The 25,306-nt window shown below is 47.2% G+C and overlaps 1 protein-coding gene across 1 annotated transcript in view; it reads left to right on the top strand.

The window, feature by feature from the left end:
* Window positions 1-2,694: 2,694 nt before the first annotated feature.
* The window catches only part of CFAP65 (cilia and flagella associated protein 65), a 30,712-nt gene continuing 8,100 nt past the window's right edge, over window positions 2,695-25,306 (top strand). The window contains exons 1-23 of the mRNA XM_018911428.2: window positions 2,695-2,820; window positions 3,092-3,261; window positions 3,944-4,046; window positions 5,482-5,648; window positions 6,713-6,912; window positions 7,559-7,704; window positions 8,797-9,019; window positions 9,337-9,602; window positions 10,778-10,978; window positions 11,350-11,706; window positions 12,432-12,569; window positions 13,418-13,663; window positions 14,081-14,305; window positions 14,535-14,687; window positions 15,950-16,115; window positions 16,674-16,802; window positions 17,297-17,522; window positions 18,479-18,607; window positions 18,889-19,065; window positions 19,756-19,822; window positions 23,045-23,155; window positions 23,934-24,125; window positions 24,869-25,027. Coding sequence (XP_018766973.1) covers window positions 2,752-2,820; window positions 3,092-3,261; window positions 3,944-4,046; window positions 5,482-5,648; window positions 6,713-6,912; window positions 7,559-7,704; window positions 8,797-9,019; window positions 9,337-9,602; window positions 10,778-10,978; window positions 11,350-11,706; window positions 12,432-12,569; window positions 13,418-13,663; window positions 14,081-14,305; window positions 14,535-14,687; window positions 15,950-16,115; window positions 16,674-16,802; window positions 17,297-17,522; window positions 18,479-18,607; window positions 18,889-19,065; window positions 19,756-19,822; window positions 23,045-23,155; window positions 23,934-24,125; window positions 24,869-25,027 — 4,020 coding nt within the window. The 5' untranslated portion in view covers window positions 2,695-2,751. The remainder of the gene's footprint in view (window positions 2,821-3,091; window positions 3,262-3,943; window positions 4,047-5,481; window positions 5,649-6,712; window positions 6,913-7,558; window positions 7,705-8,796; window positions 9,020-9,336; window positions 9,603-10,777; window positions 10,979-11,349; window positions 11,707-12,431; window positions 12,570-13,417; window positions 13,664-14,080; window positions 14,306-14,534; window positions 14,688-15,949; window positions 16,116-16,673; window positions 16,803-17,296; window positions 17,523-18,478; window positions 18,608-18,888; window positions 19,066-19,755; window positions 19,823-23,044; window positions 23,156-23,933; window positions 24,126-24,868; window positions 25,028-25,306) is intronic.

Raw genomic sequence — 25,306 nt, 5'->3', positions numbered from 1 at the left:
CCTCACAGGATGCTGGAGGGTCCTGGAAGGCCCTATAGATCTCCCATGCTTCCTGTGCCTTACTGGGACTCCCCTTGGGCTGCTGAGATGGCTGTGGAGGCAGAGGGCACCAGGAGCTGCAGGAGTGGAGGCAGGCTGGGCCGGGCTGGGTGACCCATTCCCAGACAGACCATGATGTCCCTCCTGTCCCACACCCTGCTGTCCTCTCCTCTCCCCGTCTCTGCCTGAGCATGGCAGGGAGGGCTGTCTGCCCCGGGACTTGTGGTGGGAGTGGAAATTGCTGAAGCACAGCAGCCCCTGTGGAATCCTGGCCGTCTCTGGCAGTCAGTCAGTGACAAAGGGACAGGTAAGCATTGGAGGGGGGCTGTCACACATCTCAAGGCTGGGAAAAGCCTGTCAGTGTCTGGGAGGCAGCACCCTGGGCAGGGGGACAGACGCCATGGTTTTGGGACAGAGGAAGCAGGTGACAGGAGAGAGGAGCATGGAGACGGATGCATGGATGACGGTCCTGTGCAGGGGGACAGTGACCCACAGTGGCTGCTGGCAGCTCAGAAGTTTCCCCCTGGGCACATGGCATCCTCACTGTCCAGGTTCCCTCTCCCCAGGCAGTCCATCTCAAGACACACAGGTGTCCAGACCCCTGGAATTGCCCCGTGGGGACGTCTGGTTCTGGGAGGCTGCAGTCTTGCTCCAAGGAGGTAGGTATGAGCTGGGGTAGCAGCAGGTGCCACCAGCCTGCTGTGGGTGGTGTAACATGGGGCAAGAGAGAAATAAATGTGGTGTAGGGGGGGAAATACAATGAAAGGAGGAAGGGATGGGGGAGCATGGAAGGATGGTACCCAATTCCCTGCCATTGCCATGTGGAGACAACAGACAAGGAGAGAGCCATTGCTCCAGGAGAGCTGTGCCAGCTCCCAGCAAAAACATGGGACTGGGCACAGAAATGCTGGCACTTGCCAGCCTGTGGCTGCAGGAGCATCAGGGCCAAAGACATCTGTCACCTGATGTGCATCCTGGCTCGGCAGGAGACCACAGGGAGTACCATACACTGGAGCAGGGCTGAAATGGGGGGACAGGAATGGTAGAGGCAGAGAGGAAAAGGCAAGAAGGAAAGCAACAGAAGTGCCAGGGAGGAGGAGGGGAGCTGAAGGCATGTCACAGGCTTAAAACGTTCACCTTGATGGGCCGTGACAGGTTTAATTTGCAGAGTACAATCATTAAAGTGATGGATGGGAGGCGTTCATCTCGCGCCTGCTGCACTCAGGCCCACCATGGCTGCAGGAGGGTTTGTTTTGTTGCTGTTATTTATGAGGTTGTTTCTGGAGGAGCCAGGCACTCGTCCAGAGCTAGGGGGACAAAGGAGGGGACACAACTGATGCTGGAAGAGTTAGAGTGCTGATTTACAGCTGGGTTGCTTAGCTGGATGACTCATTTGTAAACACTGACAAATGCCATTAAAGCTGCATCTCCTTCCTGCCTCTGCCGGGCACCCTCCCTGTGCAGTTTGATGCAGCCAGCCCCACTCTCCACCACAGAGCTGCCTGTGCACCCTGGAGGCACTATCTGTCTCTCCCCGCTGGAAAAGTGAAGGCCCTGTCTCCTTGAAGGTCATGCAGGGCACTGGGAAGATGTAGGACTGTCACATGGTGGTGGTGGTGCCCCATGAGAATGACACCTGGTGGGCTCATGCAGCCAGGCCTCCCCATCCACTGTGCCTTTGCTGGTCTTGGCCCCATAACTACTTCTGGCAATGATAACAACTTGATACTTGTGTCACCAACGCTCCAAGTAGCTTAGGGCGACCTGGCCCCATTAAGGTGTCACTGCATCCCTATGAGAGCACCCTCCAGCCTGCTGCAGCCTGTGATCCCTTGCCATCCAGCAATCCCCGCACTGTCCCCCCTCAACGTCCCATCTGCCCTTGATCTCTATCTCCTCCCTGCAGCCCTGAGAACCCCTCACGGCCTCCTTCACCCCTCCGTGCTCTCCCGACCCCGCCTGCCCGCGCCCTCTCCCTGCCCGCTCCCGGTCCCTCTCCCCGTCCCTGCGCGTCCCTTTGCCGCCCCCTGGCGGCCGCCGCTGCCCGCGCGGATTGACCCGAGACGGCCGCCGTCGTCTCTCCGGGAGCCGCTGCAACCGCGTCCGGTCTCCATGGCAACGCGGCCGGCCCGCACGGCGCTGAGCGGTCGGCACCGAGACCGGCACCGAGGTGCCCCGGGCTCCCGGTGCTTTAGAGAGCCGGGCTGGGATCGAGGGTGTCGGCCTGGCCCGGGGGCGGTGGTGACTCGGGGCCCGGGCTTCTGCTTCGTTCCGGGGGCAAACGGGGTCATGATGGAGCGGGCCGTGCTCCAAGGAGCTGGGCAGGCGCCCGCTGTGGGGAGCGGGGTCCTGCCGCACTCATCCACACGGGGCTCGATGGAGCCAGGGCAGGCCGCAGAGCACAGCTTTGCTGTACGGTGCTCTGTGGGCCGATAGTGGGCAGGATTGTGCTAGCCAGCGCCAGGGAGAGCCCTTGCGCAGGGGCTGGGCTGTGACCCACGGGCCATGGGGACAGCCGTGCGCTCCGGAGCGGGCTGCACCCAGCTGCGAGCTGGGGACACAGCGGGGGCTGCTCCCCGCCGGGGAGGGGGCTCAGCGCCACCAGGAGCCTGAGCAGCGGCGTCGGTGGCTGGGAGTGCCCGGCTGTTGGCAGCAAAGGCTTTGTGGGTGCAGGAGCAGCGCGTGTGAGGACTTTTCCCTCTTGTTTCTCAGATGCTTGCACAGGTGCATGACAAGCCCCAAAACTCTGACTCTTTTCGGAAGAGTGGCTATGACAGAAAGGTGAGCGGAGGAGCAAAGAGTGCTACTGACTTGGCTGGATTGTCTGGTAGGCAGGGAGAGGAGAAATAAAAAAACCCGACCTTCATCATACTTTTTAGTATCTGTTGTTTGGGCTGTGGCCAGGAGGTGTCCTCTCTGGACCCCGGAGCAGGGCTTTTGGAGACTCCTGGAGTTTTGCCGCGGGGTGGCTCCTCTCATCCGTTGCCAGAATCAGAAACCCTTAGCGTAGAGAAAGGGCTATTTGAGTGATTTCTCCTCCCTTCCTCCCAAGCTACTACTCCCTAATGTGTCTTCAAGAGAGGCAAAGAAGAAGAAAGTCATATTCTGGGGCATTGAGGTGCCTGAAACACTCAGTTGGCATGACTGGAAACTTGGAAAAGAGGTGATCAAACACCTGACCTTGAAAAATGTTCATGGGAAAGCCCAGAAGCTGAGTTACAGGTGTGTGGGTAGTTTGTTTGTCCTTTGTACTCCTTACACTCTCTCTGCATCCTTACTCCTGCTGTATCAGTCACATCTGCACCTTTTCTCAGATTCACCTCCCCTCTCTCCCCTTGAGTGCTGTGCTGGAGACAGTGGGTGCACCCTTATGATGCAGGACAGAAACCTGCTAATTCAGAAACACAGGCCTTGTTCCTGGCAGAAGTCTGTTAAATGAAATGCCTTGTTTTAAATTCTGTTTTGCTGATACTTCTGTCTGTGAGGCATTTCCAGTCTAGTGAGATTTTAATTGTGGATGTATGCCAGCCAGTCACTAGTGTGACCTAAAACCATTGCTCCCAGAGTGCCTCTGGGTGCTGAGCCATTCCAGCAGTCCCTGTGACCCTCCCTGCTCTGAAACTCAAATGTGTCTGCCCTATGTGGTGTGCTCATACCGCATGTCCTGAAAACATAAAACATTGTTCAAGGGTTTGGGGGTAGGTGCTTTGAGCTGGGAATAGGTTTTCAGGACACCTGGGTTCTGTCCCTCTCTGCTATTTTGCTGCCAGAGTACCCTTGGGGTCCAGTGTGTAAAGTGCTTCTAAATTGTGCGGTCTGGAGGTGTTGGTTATTTATTCTCTTTTCTGCTTACTTCAGCTGCCCACCCTCAGACAAAATCTCTTGTTTTGATTTTGTTTTCTAGAGCTCCTTCCACGCCATTCTTCCTCACTGTTTTCCCACAGCCGATTACTCTGAACCCCGGGATGTCTGTAGCTCTACCTATCGTTTTCCGGCCCAGTGAAAAGGTAAAGCAGCAAAATCACAATGGCCCTCAGTGCTCAGGCTGCATTCTGGGGGACAGCAGTGGGCCTCTGCCTCTCTTGTCCTTCTTGATTTGTTTTCACTTGAATGCATGAGTCCTTGGGGAAATTCCAGCATAGAAGGAGTGGGCAGAACGGCCTTCTTGGTCTCTCCACATCTTCATTACCTGAGGGAGCCCTAATCCCTGACTTCTCTGCAGAGTTTGCCAGTAGTTATGAGAGGAATCCTCACAAAAAGTATTATTCCCAGTTTTTCATGTACTACTTCTGCCTTTCAACTCAGTACGATTAAGTGCTTAAACTGTCCACACCTGGTTTGATCCCAAGGAAACAGGTCTGGGTGGTTTTAGTGCAGAACCGTGGGTTGAGTGGCTCACTTTCTGCCTTCCTACAGGAGATTCCATAGCCTCTACATTCAAGGGCTACCAGTTTTCTACGGGATATGTCAGGGGCCGCCCTTCTTTTGGATGGAGGGTGTTTCTGTAAGCTTTATTTTAAACAGCAATGATTTTTTTATCCAGACCCTTTTCTTATTTTTCACGTTGTTTGTAGTGTCTGTCTTGGCTCTGAGTGTTGATCTCTGGCTCTTGTCGATAGCTGTGTGTCTTTGAGATGTTCCTCTGTCCTTGCCATAGAGCATGGTCATTGGACAGGTTCCCAGTACCCTGCTCTCTTAGTATCATGATTTTCTGATGACTGTTCAGGGTTCCCTTTATGAAATAAGCTGCTGGCCTTGTTCCATTTTCAGTGAATAGTTTGTCGGCAGCACATCAATCCCTAAAACAGGAGGCTGCCTTTCTTAGAGAGAGCAAGAACTGTGTGTGCTGCAGTGTCCAAGGTCTCTCCTTACCTGTATAAGGGTTACTCATGAAGGTGACAAATGGGAAGCATAGAAAACACATATCTTTCAATTCCTTCTATCTTGGCTTGTTAGCAGATGTCCACAGGCTATTTCTGTACAGTGTTGCCAATGCTGCATCTTTAAGTTGTGTGTTATCTGCTTGGATCTCTAGCTGACAAAGCATTTAATCGAAGATTGATACTTCTGTGCTCATGGAGCTCAAAGAAAAGCTGTACATGCTTCAGTTCAGCTGAACTGAGATCTTGAAAATACTGAAAGAAATCCATCTGCATTGAAACAAACCGGGTGAAACTAATGTGGCCTTCAACTGTTCTTCATGGAATATTTGGGTGTTCCCTGACAGAGGAGTATGCCTGAGTACCTTCCACACTGCCTGCCTTTTCTGAGTGATTCATATGCTCTCTGTCCTGCACAGAGGCCTCCACTGCTGCCTCTGTAGCCAACATTTTTTTCCCCGACACTTGCAGTGGTGAAAGTGACAGGTATTCATGGGCAGAGCTGCAGCACCTGCAGGGTGGAATCCATCTAACTGCTGTCTCCCTTTGCTTTTCTGTGCAGAGGGATTATGAAGACAACATCCTCTTTATGAAAGCTGAGGGTGAGTTCTCTGTTACCCTGCAAGCTCTGCTTCCACGCTTCTGTCTGTCCATGCCGGCCGCTGTCCAGCTGCCTGTCTGTGCTACCCACAGTGCTACGGAGGCGGCGTTTCCTGTGCACAACATTGGGTGAGTGAGAGGTGGCTAAGCAGACACTCTTTCTGTTTTCTCAGGTATTTTGCCACTTTCTTGGACTCTCCAGTGAATGCAGCTCATTCCAGTAGTTATTAGTTCTGTTGGCTGCCTTAACAGCAGGCAACTCTGTCTTCCCTAAGGTCTTGGCAGAAAAGGCAGCAGAATGGTAGTACAGGTCATTGTGGGCACATCTTGGCATCTCACATCTGTTTGTTGCCAGCATATGCTGAGAGCCATTCGTGCACAGGAACTAGGTGGGGACAAGCGCAGAACATCCCACATTCACTGCAGAGGCCTGGGCTTCCGTTTAATGAAAAGCAACCTTTGAGATGAGCTACCAGCTGGAAACATTTTAGTCATGTAGGAGCAAGGATGCTCCCAGTTACCAATGTTTGTACTATTTTAATGAGGAAGGACAGTAGAAAGGATTGCAGTGAAGTTCCCAGGCAAGGAGGAGGTGTACTTCCAATCAAGTGATTCCAACCATTTCAAGTGTCTCAGTCTCCACTGGGAGAAATAATTTGCTACAAGTGATAGGCCCAGGATGCTGGAGGATAAGAATGGTAAGCAGCACACAGCTTAGATCAATAAAATAGAAAAAGCTGATGGCATATCATGTTCTTGGCAGAAATCAAGCAAGCAAAGGGGGTTCTGGAAAATTGAATAAGGTGTTAGGGAAATGGCTTAATCCTCTTTTCTCACCTGAGCATATAACAGAGGAACAAACAGTCATTTAAATTAAGTAGTTGCAAATATAGATACAGGAAAAGCAAATATTTAATTGTGGAACTGATTTGCTTGCTATCACCTTATGGTCACTAATAAAGTTCTTAGTTGTAATAACTAAGATTCTTTAAAGTGTGAACAGAGCCGAGACTAGAGACAAATTTCTTCACAGCATCACATATTGGTCCAGCTGCATTTGGGATTCTTCCATTCAGCACTGGTTGCTTCACATCCTAACTGAATAACCTATTGGGAAAGGCCCATCCTATGCATGATTGCACAGGCAACAAATGATCCATTGATCTGCTTAAAAATGTATCTCTATTTCCTAGTGATCTCACTAGCATCTTTTCCTGGGAGACATCAAGTCCTTTCTTCATGAATCCTGAGTGTGGCACACTGAACCCAGGTGCTAAGTGCTTGGTCAAGGTGATCTTCAAGCCCGAGGTGGCTGGGGTGCATTATGCATCAGCAACATGCTGGTTTGGAGGTGAAGTGAAACAAAAAAGGACAATCATGCTAAAAGCCCTGGGTGAGTTTTCCTTGCATTTAACACTCAAAGAAATGTGTATTAACCCTAACTCTGGAATAGCATTCCACAGGGATACATGGAGGGGCTGCACTCTGAGGCTCTGCCACACTTGGCTCAACCCAGTGATGAGCAAGTGAAGATCACAGTTTGAAAGTTGCCTGTGGAACTCTCTAGTGTACTTTTGCCAATTTGGAAGTGTTATCTGAAGAGACAGAGGGTCCAATATGCCCTGTGGTATGTTTTGGCCAAAACAGCATTTCTAAGGCCTGTTTGAGTTGACAGAGGGGAAGAAATGAGAGGAATTCACTGGAAAAAGCCTCCACAAACTCCTGGCTGTGTCTGCACTCAGTGTCTCCTGTCTGTCCCTGCTAGACAGAGAGGCAGAGGGAAATTTCTAAAGCTTTCTGGATGCAAGCTAAAATAAGCAATGATTTCATTAGCAAGTTCATGCCTGAAGTGACTTGTATGGCCACTGACAAATAAAAAATGTGATTCTGAGTTAAGTAAATTAGGGCTAGAAGGGAGTTTGTTTGGTTCAAAGCAAGGCCAACTTTGATTATCTGAGGTTCTTCAGACCTTGTCCAGTTGAGTGTTGAATATTCAAGAGCAGAGAGGTTCCACCTGTCTTTCCTGTTCTCCTTAACAGCCAAATACCCCTGCCTGGGTGTGAGCGTGACAGGAAAGAAGTATGAAGGTGTACAGCCTGAAAAGTTTCAGGATGTCCTGTGTTTTGGATCAGTACCAGTGGGGACAGCTGTGGAGAAGTCTGTGGAAATCTTCAACATGTCTGTGGTATGGGGAGAGGGAGATTGACTTGTTGTGAGAAGCTGGCAAGCTGACACATTTCCGTGGTCTTGTCTCCCTTAATGCTGCAAAAAAAACTTAAGTGTGAATGTGAATGAAGCAGAGGTGATGAGCCTTCCTCTACCAGCCATGCCATTCACCCTTGCCTCCCAGCTACAGTGCTAGCAACTTAGCCCTTCGCAGTGTGGTATTGCAGTTTCCCCCTGCTTCCCTTCTGTGCTTGGTCCAGATCACCATGTCCTTTGCACCCTGCAGTTCTCCTGCTCACCCTGGACAAGTCCATCAATCCTGTGTGGCAGTTGTGTCAGTCTCAAATTGGTGTGTGTGTGTGTCCCAGGCAACTGGTGGATCTTCCGCTGCCCCCTGGGGAATGGAGCCCAGTGAATTGTTCAAAAAATCAAATGGATTTGAGCACCTTGTTACCTGTGCCAGCTCAGCCCTTCCCAGCCTCTTAAGTGATGGATGTACTCAGAGACTGCTGACATAGATGACAGCAGTGCTGACTCCTCCACAGGCCCTGCAGCTTGGGAGTAGAAAAGACACATGCATTTTTGTACTGTTATTTTTCACACTGCAGGGGTGCTCAGCATTGCCAGGCAAGGATCAGGACAGTTTTTTAAAGGGTCTTGAGTAAGGTGTCAGAGCACCAGCTTTGTTTTTTTGGGAAAAGAAGACCCATAAACAAGGTGGAACTGTGGACAGGGGGAAATAAGTTACCTGCCTGCGTGTTCCCCTGGTCACACCAGTCATTTATGCTATTTTGGCCCCTAGGGACACCTTGAGTCATCTTTCCACCTACCAGCAAGGGCAGTCCAACCCCTGAGATCACCGGGAGTTTTGCTGCAGCTTGCTGATTTCTGAGCATGTTGAGGGAGTTTGAGTTGCTTGAGTTGCCACCCGTTCTCCATCAGAACAAAATGACAGAGGTTTGCTGCACAGTGGTTCCGTGGTGGCCTTGGTGTTCTTGGTGGTGTTCAGCACCGCTGAAAACTGCAGTTCTTACCTGATTAGTGTCCTTCATTCAGAGCCATCCTGGCTCATGTTGGCTCCTTTGCTAACCTGTTTCTTTTCTACTTGTAGGTTGATGCACCATGTTCAATAGAACGAGCAGAAGACCCTCTGCTTTGTGGTTATGTTTTCTCCTGTAATGTGTCCAGTGATGTTGTCCCTGCCAAAGGGAAGCTGGTCTTGTGTGTACGGTTTCAGCCCGAAGTAGTAGGAGAGCACAGTACTGACTATTTCACTATCACATCTGCTGGATGCCACTTGAAGACTGTTCTGAAAGTGGTTGGCTCATGTAAAGGTACCAAAGCCTTTCCTGTTTCTCGCTGTCAGCTTCTCTGGAGGGAGGAGGTTAGTGCTTGGGGAAGGACTTGATGTTATCATAGCCTGAAGTTACAGACTAAACTCCTGCTGGGATCTGGCTGTCCCTGGTGCACCGTTTGGGCTTTATACTTGCTTGACTGTTTTAAGTGAATGTCCAACTGTTTTCTAGGACCAGTAGGTTTGCTCAAGAGTTTAATCTGTTTGGGAATATCAGTTAAGTGTGGCAGTGTCTTGTGACCTGTTGGAAGAAACAGCTATGACAGGTCCAGGATCTTATCTTGCATGTTGTGCTAGGTCCTTCCGTGTCCCTGCTCCAGCATTCTGTGGACTTTGACTGGATCAATCTTGGAGAAAGCTTGATGCGGACACTGAAAATCAGCAACACGTCAGATGTCCCAGCCTATTATCAGTTTGATATTGATTGCAAGGGGAGCGTCTTCTCCTTGGATCGCCCCTGTGGAGTCTTGGAGGGCACAACAACGCTAACACTGAAGGTGACCTTCCGACCTACTCACCCCATGAACTACCACCGCAGAGTCGCGTGCCTTGTCCACCACCAGGTATGGGAGGCAAAGGGTAGTTTCATTGCTGTGGTACTTTAGAGGCACCTTCAGTGTAATCCAACAGCATTGGCCTGTCTCAGCAGTCCCTGCAAATCTCTTCCCACTGCATTTTCATTGTTAGCTATCATAGAATTGTTAAGATTGGAAAAGACCTCTAAGATTATTGAGTCCAGCCATTAACCCAGCACTGCCAAGTACACCACTAACCAGGTCCCCAAGTGCCACATCTGCATGTCTTTTAAATACCTCCAGGGATGATGATTCAACTACATCCCTGGGCAGCCCGGGGTGACGACCATTTTGATGAACAAATTTTTCCCATTATCCAATCTAACCACTGCCCAAACACTACCTGAGGTAATTTCCTCTTGTCCTATCACTTCTTACCTGGGAGAAGAGAACAGCCCCTACCAAGGTACACCCTCCTTTCAGGTAGTTGTAGAGAGCAATAAAATTCCCCCTGAGCCTTTTTTTTTCCCCTCTGCCATTACTCACAAGACTTGTGCTCCAGACCCCCACCAGCTTCATTGCCCTTCTCTGGACACACTTCAGCTCCTCAATGTTGTTCTTGTACTGAGTGGAGCAAAACTGAACATAGTAGTCAAGACACAGTCTCACAACTGCTGAGTACAGGAGGACAATCACTGCCCTGGTCCTGTTTTTGGTGCAAGCCAGGATGCCCTTGACCTTCTTGGCCATCCAGGCACACGCTGGCTCATGTTCAGCTGTTGTCAGCCATCACCCACAGGTGCTTTTCTGATGAACAGATTTCCAACCACTCTGCCACAAGCTTGTAATGCTGCCTGGGGTTTTTGCGACCCAAGTGCAGGACCTAGACTCTTGTTAAGCAGAATCCCCGTGGTGCAGGTTCCTATCAGCAATAGGATGTGGACAGTCAGTAATGCCTGCAGATAGGGTGAGGTGCATCCCCTGTGGCTCTTGTTTAGGTCTCTCTCCTAACTTTAGCTGCATGGCTGTGCACTGAGTGCCTTCAATTTTAACTCCAGTTTTAAGAAAGTTCTTGTCTCACATTGAGACATAAAGTAAATGGCAGTCTAAAACTACTAAGCCTTTCCCAGCATGGTTTTGGAAGTGAGATATTGGTATGGTGAAACTCTCAAAGCAATCACATGACAGTTTATTTCCTATTATCCTGTCTTGTGTTTTCCCAGGAACCCCTGTATGTGGACTTTTTTGGTACCTGCCATTCAGACACAGCTAAGCCACCCACCCTTCAGAAAATACACCTCTCCTGGTACCGAACCAACATGGTGAGGGGACTGACCTTCTACCCCCCTGATATCCTGAGTGAAATGCTGAAGAATGGGAAGTTGCAGATGGATGAAGAGGGAGCCCTCATGCTGCCCCCTGAGGTATGAGCTGGGTATATATATATGCTGGGTATCTGTTGTACAGAAGACATATCTAGAAGGGCTTGCAAGTGCCAGACTGATTTCTTTAGTATTTCTGCTGTTGATGTTCCCAGTACACACCAACACTCTTTGTTAGCTGGCTTTTACCCTAGCTCAGCTTCTTTCTGGCTGTAACTCAATCATGGGGCTATTTTTTGCTTCCTCTTTAGTTTCAGGGCTTACAAACAAAATCCTCCTTGAAGGCTAGACTTTGAGCTGTCCTAGGAACTCTTGCTGAAGTGCAAGCCCTCTTGCTCATGAAGGCAATCAGCACCTGGTGTCTCCCACAGGCACACTTTCCCTACTCACACTGAGATATTTCCATCCTATAGATTTCTGAGGACCAGCCACCCAAGGAATACTTTGAACCCAATGCCATGGCTGAATATTTCTACGATGGTGTAAGCAGTGACCTGGACTTGTTTCCTGCTCATGTTAGTGTCAGCCCCAGGGAGTATGATTTTGGATGCTGCATGCCACCATACAAATCTCTTTCTCTCTGTGTGACCAACCACACCAAAGGAAATATCATTGTTACCTGGACTCCAAACCAAGGCAGTGTTTTCCATGTGCGCCCTGAAATCTGTGAAATGCCACCACTGAAGTCTTCAACCTTCCATGTCTTTTGCAGGCCCACTCAGGTCAACAGTCTTTATGCAGCAGAGCTGGAAGGTTTTGCTGTTTATAAGGTTAGTAGGAGTTACTAAGACTAGAGATGACCAAGCAAGCAACTTTTTGCAGAATAAAGTATTTCAGGGGAGTTAAAATTCAGTTTAAACCCTTTAAAACTAGCACCTCTATTAACTCTTTTGGACACTAGTTTGATACACCCTTGGGTTAAAGTTTCTCTTTCACCTGTGTCCTGGCAGAGAAATGACAGAACAAGTCACAGCTCATGCATGTGCACAGGTAGACTTGCTCATACTCCTAAGAAACATGAAGCATGGTACACCTCACTGAAGGAGGAATTACTATGAATTACTGCACTATTAGTGTAGACGAGAACCTGCACAAGAATGGTTATTGTGGCCTGGGTGATGGGCAAAAGCTTGGTCTTTGTGTCCGGCCCTCCACAAGTAAAGCTCCTGAGGGCACTGTCTCTCTTCTCCCAAGTGACATGGGATTCATGTTACATGAGTCTGCAGTTACAGGAGATTTAGCACCCAGAAATGTCCTGGTAAGTGAAACTTAGCATTTGCCAGTCTCTCCCTCCTTGTTTCTCATCTGGCACTGGTCAGTTCTTCTTCCCGGAAAATGCCAATTCCTTAGCCCCAGGCATGTCATTGAACAAGCAGCTGCTTGAGGTAGTATGTGCACTTGGTCTCTTCCAACTTGGATCAATCTGTGATTCTGTGAAGGCACCTTGCCACACGCCCTTCCTGCACACACTGTGTTGTCTCTTGTGTGTCTGCAGGTGATGAGACACTACAACAACATTGAGAATGATGCCACCATCTGTCCGTCGTGGTGCCTGACTGTGAGGCTGAGAGCACACACATATGAAGCAAAACTGGAGCACATCATTCCACAGTACCTCCTGGATGTTCCCAAAGTGTGTAACCTTTGGATCTTTGCAGAGACACTCAGTGTTCTGAATTCTTTACTTTGTCTCCCATTGCACTGAGATGTATCTTTGGTGGTTTCTGATGGTGTGGAGCCTCCTGCTGTGGTACAATAGTATGCTGTTTCTCCTGCATTAGCTTCCCCACCTCCACCATGTCAACTCTACTAACCATCTTATTAGTTCTGAGGGAAAAGCTGTTGGGATCACCTTCTTTTCTGTTTAGGTGGACATAGGCACTAACAAGGGGAGCCCAGGAGCCTCAAAAACTGCATGCACTTGGGCAAACAGAATCCTCACGAAAGAAGTGGTTGTAAGATAGAGGGGAAGGTTCTCTCTCTCTCTTCCTGCTGTTTCTGTAGCACAGTAAGGTATTTTTCCTATGAGGTTAAGGTAGATCTGATCATAAGACATAAGAATAGTCTTGAGAGCCTCTTATGAAATCTCTTCAGCTAATCTAGGCCATGCAGCCTTTATTTGATTTGCATGAAGTGGAGCAAATTCTAACCTGCTGGAATTCTTCATCCAGGATGTCACTGTCCATGCAGAAACTACAGGCACCAGCAAGCAGCTTGCTTACTGGATGGGCATAAAGCATGGCATGTTGGAAAATAGATTCACCAGTCCCATGAGCCCATGAGGGCCACTATGGCAAGGGAAAAGACCATCATTTGTATACCCCTAGGTGGTTTAATTTCTTTCCTTGAAAAGAAGCAGTTAAAAAGTTCTCCATAGACTCAGAATAGTGCTTATTGGAACCTGGAATTTAATATAGTGAAAACAATTTCTTTAAGCTGGTTTTTAAACCCAGTGAAAGCAACCCTTTTTGTCTCCACCAGACTTTTCCTCCTGTGGTTTGTGACACTGATACCTACTGCAGCATGCTGTTGTCCAACACCAGCACCTCTTTGATAACCTTCAGTGTGGACCAAACTGCCTGTCCCTCTGTTTTGGTCAAGCCCAGCTTAGGACACATCATTCCAGGAGGCCACCAAATTTTCCTTCTCTCCACTCACCCAGTTGAGACAGTCTCGCAGAAGCATGTCCTGCCTTTGGAGCTGAACTCTTATCCTGCTTACACCAAGGTAAGGAGAGGGAAGTGGAAGATGGTGAGCAAAGTTTTGTTCCCTTGTAGTCTTCCCTTTTCACAGTGACTTGCACTGGGATGCTTATTACATCTAATGCTTAGTTAAGATTTTTCTCTTTGGAAATAGGAATGAAAGAATATTTTCAAAATTTAATATGGAGTCAACATTGCAGAAAAAGACCTTTGTGGTGCCAAACATCCTGTACCCCTTGTTCCTTGCATTTTCATCTCTTGGAATACACTGTATAATGCTAAGGGCCTGACTTGTTAGCACAGCCTAAAGCCCTTCCCCTCATTATAAAGAATCAGATTTTTCTTGCTTCTCTCTCAGAAGGAGCAACATCTTTATAAGGCTCCTCCAGAGGTAGCTGAGACTTCTAGCTAATGTCTGTTACTTTTTCTCTTAATTCCACAGGAGATTGTTCTCCAGAGTTGTGGGCAGTCCCTTCTTTTGCTCTTAGAAGGTGATGGAATTCTCTACTTCAAGCCTCTCCAAATAGGGACCTCCTCTACACGAATGTACACCATTAAAAACTGCACAAGGCTACCCATGGTTTTCACATGGAGGATCCGTCAGTCAGACAGAAAGATCCTGTCTGTCAGCCCCACTGCAGGGATCCTCCAGCCCTATGAAGCCATGGTAAGTTCAAATTCTACCAAAGTTGTAGTTTGCTCTCTACAACACAACCTCAGCCTGGCTTTGAATATCTGGATGTTCATTCCCAGTGTGAATCTTTGCCGCAGATGGAGTGGTGGGTCTGTAGTTAGCTACAATTAAGGAGGGGACTGTGCATTAAATGCAATTGTTTTGTTTGGGTTTATCTCTGGACTGGAGCTCCTTTGGGCACTCTTCTCTCTTGTGATTGCAGGCTCAGGCATGGACTTTTACTCCTGACATGGAAAGGAAGTATGTGCTGCGAGTTGTGGTCTTTGTGAAGTGGAAAAGCCCAGAGCCCGTGTCTCCCAAAGATGTCCATTATGTCTTACGGGTCATTGGAGAAGGGGCACTGGGCACTATCAGGGTAAGGAACAGCGGCCCACTGAGTACTAGTAGGGGGGACCAGAGTGGGATGGCGGTCTTGGACTTTCCCTTTTTCCACAATCTGTACTGGAGGCAGTCTATAAGGATTCACAGCAAAATTCCTAGACACTGTTTTCAGTGTAAATGACAGTACTCATTCTAGTGGCCTAATGGTAACATGTTGTAAATGTCCTGCCAGTTCAAATACAACCTTAACAAATCCTCTGGGAATTCTCTGTTTCAGCCTAAACCAGCAATCCATTTGGCTCCTTGGGAATCACGGTTCTCTCCTCTCATTCTGTCTGTTCTCCTTCTCCATTTGTTTTGCTGTTAGTCTGATTTCTAAGTGTAGTGGACCTTTTAAAGTGGTATAGCCAGTATACATCCATGTGGCTTTCCTCATGTTATCTGCAGGTCTGTGCAGCCACTTTCATTTTTAGTCAGGTTTCTTAACGAACCAGAGGTAAATAAGATATTACTTTGAAAGTCATTGCCCAATGTCAATCATGTTGATTGATGGGTGATAATGTCTTCGAGGTTCGTTGTCATCATAGATTGTATGTGAGTACACAACTAGCCAAAAGAGAGGGGCACTGCACCAAAACAGTCACAAAAGGGCCAGCAAAAATGTCTCAGCCTTGACCCAAGTGCAGCTGGCCAGCTAGTGTTCTCACAGCCCTGAATATGCTACATCCTACCCAGCAAACAGCCTAAAAAATAGTAGGAGAAAGCATTTGGAGGAGGGATTGAGTGCCTCACAGACCTGTTCCACATTTTATTGTGCTCCAACCACCTGAAAGGAGTTTGTAGCAAAGTGGGTGTTGGTCTCTTCTCCTGAGTAATAAGCAATAAGGCAAGAGTAAATGACTTAAAATTTCACCAGGGGAGGTTTAGATTGGATGCTTGGAAAAATTTCTTCAGGAAAGGGGTTGTCAGTCATTGGAATAGGCTGCCCAATGAAGTGGTTGAGTCATCATTCTTGGAAGTATTTAAAAGACATGTACATGTGGTACTCACGGACATGGTTTAGTGGTGGCATTGACAGTGTCAATGGTTGGACTCAGTGATCTTAGAGCTCTTTTCTAACCTTAACAATTCTGTCTCCCAGGGCATGCCAGGTCCTGCACAAAGCAGGGAGTCTTGCATTGCACTGTATGTGCCATGTGCCAAGGGATCAGCATGTGGTGAGATAAGTGGTAGCTACACTCAACCACTATGCTTGACATGTTAAAGTGACCTCAGCATGGTGGGTTTGTCTTCCAGGCACAAAAGGACTTTCTGGACCTTGGAAATATTCTAGTTGGTGATCAAAAAAGCTACAGCATTGCACTGCTAAATGATGGAATCTGTACTCTGAATTACATCCTCAGTGTGGAACAACTCTTCACAGGGCCCCATGACCCTGAGGAGGTCCGCAACGATCTACTGGGTACTGTAAAGGAATTAACATGGGACAGGACCTTAGTTTTCCCCACTTTTCCCCAAAATCAATCTAGAATTAACTTGGAGGTTGGACTGCTTGCTGGTTGGCTTGCACTGATTCTCTCAAACCTTAAGTTGTCTGCCCCTTTGTATAGGACATGGCTTTTCTGTCTTGCTGGAAAAATCATAATCCAGAGTCTGACAATTGAAGTTAGACCAATCTGGACCTTGAAATAAGATACAATTTCCCAGCAAAGGAGGAAGTTAAATAAAGGACCTTACCAGAAGAAATGTTGGAGCTCAGCTCTTAGCTGCCTTTCTAGAGGACCTCCAATTGGGAAATTCCCTGTTGTTTTCTGGCCAGAGGCAATCTGGGTACTCCCAAAGAGCTGCCTACAGCTGTAGTCTGGGAATCCAAAGTTCAGCACTTGAAGCTAATCCTAACTATTAGGCAAGAGGTGGCAGTGGCTAGAGTGCAGGTAGACTTAGGGATCTGTGTGCCACAATATGTGTGGTGTAAGAGACAGTAATGCCAAGAGCTCCTAACATCTCTTGTATCCTACAGCTCTAGAGCTGGAATACTCCAGAGGAACAATTCCCGCAAGATCAAAAGCTTTTGTCCGAATAAAAGTAAGGCCAGCCCGTCGGCTGCATTATACCTGGAAAATCAGATATGATATTTGCACACCCAGAGGTGAGATGGATGTTTTGGGGTATTCAGAGATGGGGGACAGTGTTCGTAAAAGAAGAGACTAGCAAGACAAGGAGTTTTCAGCTTGGAAGGTGAAAAATATAATGTCATACGAATGAAAGGGGAACACAAGATATAAATAACTGTTTATCATTTTTCAGTGTGAAAACAAGGGGCACTTCATAAAATGTTTAGACTGTAGGTTTAAATCAAAAAAAGTTTTTCTCACATAGTGCAAAACTAAATTGTGTAAATGCACCGTTGAAAAGGATCACATTCATAGTCTTTTGGTGATGTCTATATGCAGAAGTCAAGGTACAACTAGAGGTCAGTTGTTTAGGGGTTTTGAGAAGCTGCCAAACAAAAGACTATGTACAATGCCCGTTCTTTTGTTGTTCTTGGTAGGGCCTCTTTCCTCTTTGCTGCAGTCAAAATTACCCAGGCAGCAGCCCCTTAATGGTACATGACTACTTTTTGGTGTTTCTTTCTCTCCCAAGCCACAGATCTTGTAAGTGCAAAAGAGAAGGAGGAGTTCCTCTGCCGCGTTGAAGCAACAGGTGTCTACCCAATTTTGTGCATCACAGATGCTTGTACAATGGGGACTGCCAGCGGGAAAAGCAAGATGCACATCTGGAAGCTCTTCTCCTTGGACACACTGAATGAATTCTTGGAGCGAGACCCAACTCCTGGCGAGCTCACCTACAAAGTCCCCACAAGGCACAGGTGAGATAAGGAAATGGCTCAGTGGATCTTTGAGTCCTTTGCATGAGCCAGACAGAGATGCTGTGACTTATTGGTATGTTTTGTAGCTCCTTGCTGTGTGGCACCCTGTTTTTCCATCCTAACTGCTGCAGGCAGTTGCTCACTTCCACTTCTCTGCTTAAGCTCCCTTGAAAGGAACCACAGAAACAGAGAATAATTTAATTGCAATAGACCTCCAAAGTTTCTGATGTAGCCCCTTGCTTAAAGCAGGGACATATAGAGCAGTTTGCCCAGGACCTTATTCAGCTCAGTGCTCAATATCTCTGAGAAGAGATATTGAGAAATCTCAATATTTCTCTTTATGTGGAGAAATCACATCTGAGCTCCTGTTTAACCATTTCCGTGGTGAAAACCCTTTCTCTAGTATCTCATCAGAATATCTTGTATTGCAACTTGTGCAGTTGCCATCCCTGACCCATTGCTTCGTAAGGTTGAACAAATCCAGGTCCTTTTGTCCATCTTTGTAATCATAGAGTGGTTTGGATTGGAAGGGACCTTAAAGATCATCTAATTCCAACCCTTCTGACATGGGCAGCGATGCCTTCCACTAGACCAAGTTACTCAGAGCCCCATCCAGCCTGGCCAATGTGCTCCAGCTCTTAGCCATTTTAGTGGCCTGCCATTGGGCCTGCTCCATTATTTCAGTGATTTCCTTATACTGAGGAGCTAAAGAGAGACTTCAGACTAAGCAGGACTCTCTTATGTCACTCACTTTCATTAGACGTACATAAAAGATTTTGAAAAGAAAATCAGGTCTGCCCTATGCCCAGTGTCCTTTCTCTCAAAAGGGTCAAGAATATAAGGTCAGACAAGAATTATGGGGAAGACAGCCAGTGTGGAATGACCTTTCCCCTTTCATGCCCTGAGGACCCTTCCTCCTGTTTCAGTTTAATATCTTCTTTTTCTCCTGTGACCAGCACATGCTTGATCCCTCCAGTGTATACTCCTCTCCTGCTGGATTTTGACTTTGGGTCTGCCCCAGTAGGCTCACAGCCTACCACTGTGATGCTTCTGCTGGAGAACAAGGGTGTGGTACCTGTGGACTGGTAAGCAGAGCTCACTGGAGCTCAGCCTTCTTTTTGGGGTTCTGGAAGGGCTCAAAGGGATATGAGAAATTTGCAGATTAATGGGGTAGGCTTTGTAGGTACAGCTGCAGCTGAGATCTGTCGATGAGTCTAGGTGGGAAAGCAATCAGGGAGATCCAGATCAGACCTGATGAAATGTGACGTGGCCACCAGGTGGGCTAAGCCCATTTGGATTGAATGTGTGACCATAGCCCTGGGGAAGTTGCATATCCTTGTTGCTGACCAGCTGATTGGTTCCCTAGGGCCTTCTTGTTTCCTTCTGATCAGAAGATGGACATAGAGCGCTGGGCAGAAGATGTTGACTTTACTCCCCAGGAGCTGCAGCAGATGAGAATTCAGGATAACCAGCTCTTCAGTGTTTCCCCAAAGTCAGGAACACTTCTTCCAGGGCAGGAGAAATCTGTCCAGCTCTTACACAGGTGATGACAAGCACCTGTTCTTCAGAGCTTCATGCTGTGTGCCAGAACAGCACGTGCCTTCAGTCCCCTGAGTTTCCATGCCAGATTTTCCTTCCTCATCATATGTTCCTCAGCAGAGGCTGGGCAAGTAAAAAGTTCCTGAACATGTCCAGTTTTTGGACCCCACAGAGCTGGTCTTCCTCAGGAGAATGTTTTAATGTCCTTTAACACTGCAGAGCAAAAGGCATTTACTGTGACATGCTGGGGACACTGGTCTGCCTTGACCTGACAGTTAAGGAGATGAACAAGATGCTGCACTTTCTACACTTTTGATTACGTAATGATATTCTTCTTTTTTTTTTTTTTTTTTTTCTCATCAGCTAGAGCTGCTAGCTCGTGCGTGCCTGTAGAAGGTATGAAGAAAGCTGAATGCTTCCCCTCTCAAAGCAGACCATATCTGAGAAGTTCTGTCATTTTGTTGGCCTAAAAACTTGGGTCCCTAAATAGGTGTATGACTAAAATTGATATTGTATCACTCATTCCCACCCAAACACCACTGGGTTCCCCCCCACCTCCCCGTGGCCCTTACGCAGCAGTGACTCTTTGGCTGGGAAGTGAATTGTCTCTAATGTTCTGTGTGACTCTGACTCTATTATCCTGGGCACAAGGTTGATTTCTACTGTTTTCCTCTCTCTCCTCTTTCACTGCTAGACATGATTTCATTGGCAATGATCGCCTCCCTGTCCTGCTGAAGATTTCCTATGGCCATGAGATTCTGGTAAGATAGCAGGCATCCCTTCCTTCCATTTGCTGAACAACACCAGGTAGGAACTGAATTAATAGGTGTTTTCCCCAGAATCTGCATAGTGTACAGGGGGCTGTGGCCTTCCCCTGGAATTTACACTAGCCGGGCAGTAAGAGAGGGCCAAGCAGAGACATAAAAGCAATGTCCTGACAAACTTGTGGTTCCAACACAGACTGATGTTGGCAGTGCACTGGCAGAATGGCCCTTGGATGTTGCATCTGCTGGATTCTTCATCAAGAGGACTATTATTTATTTATTTATTTTTAATTAACCTTTGTATTTTATTAATGGTGTTAGTGCAGAATTGCTTATCCCTTCAAGACAACTCCAAGTCCAAAATAGCCTTCCCAGGTTTTACAGTCCCTGCATGTTTTCTACACTCTGGTGTAACTTATGATCAGGATTCCTGTGCATGCCTCCCCTCATTTCATCTGCCTCACTGTGAGTTGTTCCATACAGTTCCTGGAGTTCAGATCTGCAGCCCATCCTGCTTCTCTCCTATGCAGCTTTCCTGAATCTCTCCATCTCATTAACCCTCTATACCCTACAACCCCCCCTGGAACGTGCTTTTCTCCAAATATACCACCAGCACCTGCTGTGATAGTAGTTTGGGAATGCACAGGGTGGCAGAGCATCCTCCACCTCTGGGGTTACAGGATCAGCTCCTTCCCCAAGCCCAGAAGATAGTCCCTGGGTTCCTGGTTGGCTGCAGCCTTTGTCCACCCACTTATTTCTCCTACCAATGATAAAGGAGATTCTTACTCATTCTTCCTGCTTGGCTGCTTTCTAAAGCATCCCAGAACTGATATGTGGTGTGTTTTCCCTGAGCATCTCCTCAGGCTTGGAACTAATTTCTCTCTCTCCCCCTCTCTCAAACTGTCAGTTAGAGTCAAAGTCACCTTGTGCTCTGCCAGGCACCACTCATTCCCGGCTGAGCCTTCCTGTCTGTCCCTAAAGTTTCCTATGAGACCATTGTGTTCACATATCTCTTTTATTTTTCTTTTCTTTCAGAACTGTTGTCAGCTGAAAAATCCAACCCTTTGACCAAGCTGTTCAAACAGTGGCTTAACTGTGCCTTCCCTCAAAGCTCTTGGACAGGCTCCCTGTGCTCTGCCTGCCTGGCACAATCCTGAGAGTGACTGTGAGCCTTTCACCAGTTGGCCACTGAGAGAAGAGGCTTTGGAGCACCAGAAGCCTATAGGGCATACATCCTCTCTTGCCATAAAGCCAGTGGCTTTGGTGGCTACCAGAGGCCACCACCCTCTGTCATGCTGCCCTTGCAGAAAGGGCTAGAAAAGCCTGGGATACCCTAGGGATGAAAAGAAAGATCCCTTGGTGCCTTTGAGCCCTGGCAATAGGAGCTGTAGAAGCCAGTCCAGAGACAAGGAGCAGTGCAGGTGGTTGCAGCCTGCAGAGATGTAGTGCAACTACTGAACTGTTGATATCAGAAAGTAGGAATGGGAGATACTTCTTCTGCACGGAGGGCAGCTGAGGGACTGAACAGTGTGCCTACTTTCCTTGCAGTCATGGTATGAAGTGCACAGAGTTTCCAGATCTGGGGGCAGAAACTGCCCTAAATATGCTCACATTCCAGGGCTGAGCAAATCCTCACCTGGATTCTGGTGAAATATGCAAAGCATATGTTAACCTTAAGCATATGTTAACCTTAAGCAAATTCTGTAGTGTCACCTCAAAAGTTAAGCTTTGGAATTTTCCAAAACAATAAACAGAGGAGGAGCCCATTGGGCTGGGGTATTGCTTGGTTACTCTGTCAAATTCCAAATTATTTGGCTTCAGAGCTGTGTGGTTAGCCACCTGCATGCCAATGCCTGTTTTTCCTTTGGGTTTAAAATCACTTCTGTGATGACTTTACCTACATGGATAGATTTTGACCTCCTGCTTCTCTTCTCATGATTCCCCAACAGAGCCTCCTGCTTCTCTATTTCCCCAGCTTAATTTTCAGGAGAAGATTCTTCTTTTTTATTCCTTCCCCATTCAGTGGCTAATTTTTAGTCCTCTGATGATTTATAGGTACTCTGGAGAACCCAAACTGATTTCCCATTGGCAATTTCTTCTGGCAGCAGGAGGAGACATCTGCAGGACTTGTGTATTTCCAATTCCTTCTGCAGCAGGGAAACAAGGCCTCCCACTGCCTAATTCTTTCACGGATTGTCCTTTGCCTCTTCACCTGTAAGACTGCTTGTTCTCAGAGCTCTGAGATTGTTTGGCCAGGCAGAATTTGGAGCCCCCAGCAGTTTTAGTAGGAAAAGCCCAGCCCGCTGCATGTGTTGCAGGCTGAGGTAGGCTGGTTCACAGAACTCCCTGGAGAGAAGGGCTGGATCCCAAGGAGAATCCTTGAGCACACAGGTTTTATAAACTGCAAGTGTTTGCACTTCATTTCCCAGCTGCCAGTTTGATATTGTGAGATGTTATCACCTGCAGCATGTGTTCTCCAGGCAGCTCTCCTCCCTGGGGAATCTGGCATCCCCTGTCATCCCTCTTATGATCTTAAGTCTTCACTGTGGGATGAAGTCTATGCAGAAAACAGTGCATCTTCATCCTGATTGTGGTTTTCTCAAAATGCAGGAGACTATGTTAATGCAAAATCCTTTCTGTGAAACAGCTCTGTAAATCTCTCCACTTTGCTTGGAGTGCCTGGTGGCTGCTTTGCCAACAGGATACTGTTGATTATCACTTGGTCACTTAAAGTTCAGCTGGAATCTTCTTGCTTTTGGACTTGCTTCTAGCTTTTGGGCTGCTAGACACATTCTTGGAGCACTCTAGAGGACATGCAGATGATCCTTTCCGAGAGGAAGCCATTACTTACCTAAATCCTGTCTTTCCAAAGTATTTGGCTGTGACAGCTGCACACTCTCCTATGTACAGTCCAGACACTTTCATTCATGGAGAATTTCCACCATACACTTGGTACAGAGAAGCACTGATGCTGATGCCTAGCATAGCAGAGAGAAAAGTACAGTCTTTCAGATACAAGAGGAGAACCTTTCAGAGAAAATCTGGAGTAGGTTCTCTGTCTCCTTGATTTTTGTCTTAGGACCCGCTATCCTGGTATTACCAATTAAAGTTTGTAACTGTGTGGCCTTCCATTTGCAAAGTACTTCAGAGTCCTTGTGCAGATGTTGGTGATGGGACCAAGGCCCTGTGAGGAAGTGACTGTATTTCTTTCCACTGTAGCTGACCTTCAGCGGTGTGACAGTGGAACACGACCAGCGCTACGTTCATTTTGCATCCACTAAGCACATCTTTGCACCCATTGCTGTTGGACGCTCCCACCCCCCCACACAGGTGAGCATCTTGGAGCCAAAGCCAGCAGCAAGTGTAGGGAAGGAGCTAGTACTGCTGTGTCCCAAGGACAGGCAGTGTCTGAGGCAATTCTCAGAAAGTGGAATGGCCTCCATAGTGAAGCATCACAGGAGAACTCTGAGGATAGTTCTAGGCAGAGTTTGGAAATAGCTGCTGGGAAAGTACGTCTCACCATCTGCAGTTTGACAAGATTTGGTGTTCACTCTGTAATCAGAATGCTTATGAGGCGTGTTGGGCTGTTCACTTATTCTCTTGCATTGTATCTGAGTGAAAACTTGCCTAGCTGCTCCAAGTACTCTGGAAATAAACACTAATTAGTTTTTTAGTAAATTAATTTTACTTTCTTAAACACTTACTCAGCAAAAAGGGAGCTTTGATTATGTTCTGCCTAATTTACTTGGGAAATGAGCAAGTCTGAATTGAATTAAGAGTGCTTTAATACAAGTGCTTTTGCATTTTACTTAATCCGCTTTACAATGATCCCTTTAGCTAATCTGTATTAATTTTCCCCTAGTGTGAATTGACAGGACACCATTTGGAGAGGAACTTTGGTTATCAATGTACAAATGTGGTGATAAACCTTCAGCACAGCTGCCTATCAGAGCCTTGGTGTTAAATCTTGACATTATGAGGTCTTCTCATTCTTAGAAGATAAGCTGATTAATTAAATATTAATGCTCATCAGCATCCCCTGGGGAAGTGCTAACTAGTTTAACTTGTACCTGGTATAAAAAGCACTGCTCTTTCTGACTCACTTCAGATTTATAAACTCTACAATGGTGGCTCCATGCCCGTGACATTTGAGGTTCAGCTGGACAACATTGTGAAGATACAGGAGAAGAATTTTCAGCATCCTGTGTTTGTCTGCCTAACTCCTAGAGGAGAAATCCCCCCTGGTGAATCAGGGCACATTGGGTGGATCTTCTCACCACTGGAAGCTAAAACATACGAGGTAAGATCCTCCTCATGACTGAAAGAAACAGATTTTGTTGTTGACCTAAAATTCTTTAGGTTTCTTACTGGTGGTTGTAATGTAATGCTACAGCTGAATTGAGCTCTATGCCTCCAAGAAGCAGAGTCATGAGAGCAAATTAGTGGCTGGTCTGGTCTGGAAATGGAGCAGATAAATTTGTCTCATATATTTTTTCTTCCCAATAAGAGATATCTTCTACAACCAGAGTCATCCCAGTATTTATTTTTCAAGTAGCAAACAGTAACTGGGGATGTCAGTAATATCTGTTCAGATTTGTGGTTCATTGTTGGCCTCCAAAAATTCCCACCAAAGAGACTGAAGTCAGTGTCTTCTATCATTGCAGTGTATGCTGCTGCAAACTTCTGAAAAGAGCCTTCCCAAAGACCTCTGTCCTGGGCTGCAGCAGGCAGGCAAGGCCAGAGCTCTAGCACCACTTGTTGCTTCAGTCTGTGGTGGATGCATGGATAAATGAATAAATTTAACTTTAAAACTCCAAGCTTTGCTCCAAGTAGTCTCTGTCCATCTCATCTGGCTAATTGACTACTTAACCAGCTTTCCTGGGCTATCAGGAAAGGCTAAGGCCTGAAAGAGCAAAAGAGACTGGATTTGTCCTTATCCATGCGTGGGTTGTATTTAGACCAGTCCATTAGCAAGTATGCTAGCTTATTGCACATCTCTCCCAAATATAACTCTGGACTTAAAACTTATCTTGTCCGAGACAGGTTGATGTTGTCATCCAGATCCTGGAGGGTGACTCGACCCAGATTTCTTTCCAGGGAGTAGGCTACAATCCAAATATTGTAGAAGAGGCTGCCACATCCAGACAATTTTTTTCTGCTGCAGTCCTTCCAGGTTCTGCCAGGCTAACTGTGTCTGGGCAGGTAAGTCCAAGTGTGGGATATGAGCAATATGATCAGTCCAGAAATGTGTGAGAGACTTAAATATACAAGTGACCCCATCTTGCAGTAGTCTGTGTTGCAGGAGAGCTCATTTGCCATGAGACAGAGCAAGACATTTCCCTTCCAGCAGGTGACCTAGAACTTAACTCATGGATGCTGAAAGGTGTCTTGTTTCCAGCTTGTCACTTCCACAGCCATTAGAACAAAAAAGGGTTTGGGTTTGTTAAAGTAATTTTTTCTTAGAAGTTACCTCCCATCACA

Source organism: Serinus canaria, chromosome 7, assembly GCF_022539315.1.
Source record: "Serinus canaria isolate serCan28SL12 chromosome 7, serCan2020, whole genome shotgun sequence".
Lineage (NCBI taxonomy): Eukaryota > Metazoa > Chordata > Aves > Passeriformes > Fringillidae > Serinus > Serinus canaria.
Note: the sequence above shows the minus strand (reverse complement) of the source record. Positions and strands in the feature narration are given on the sequence as shown.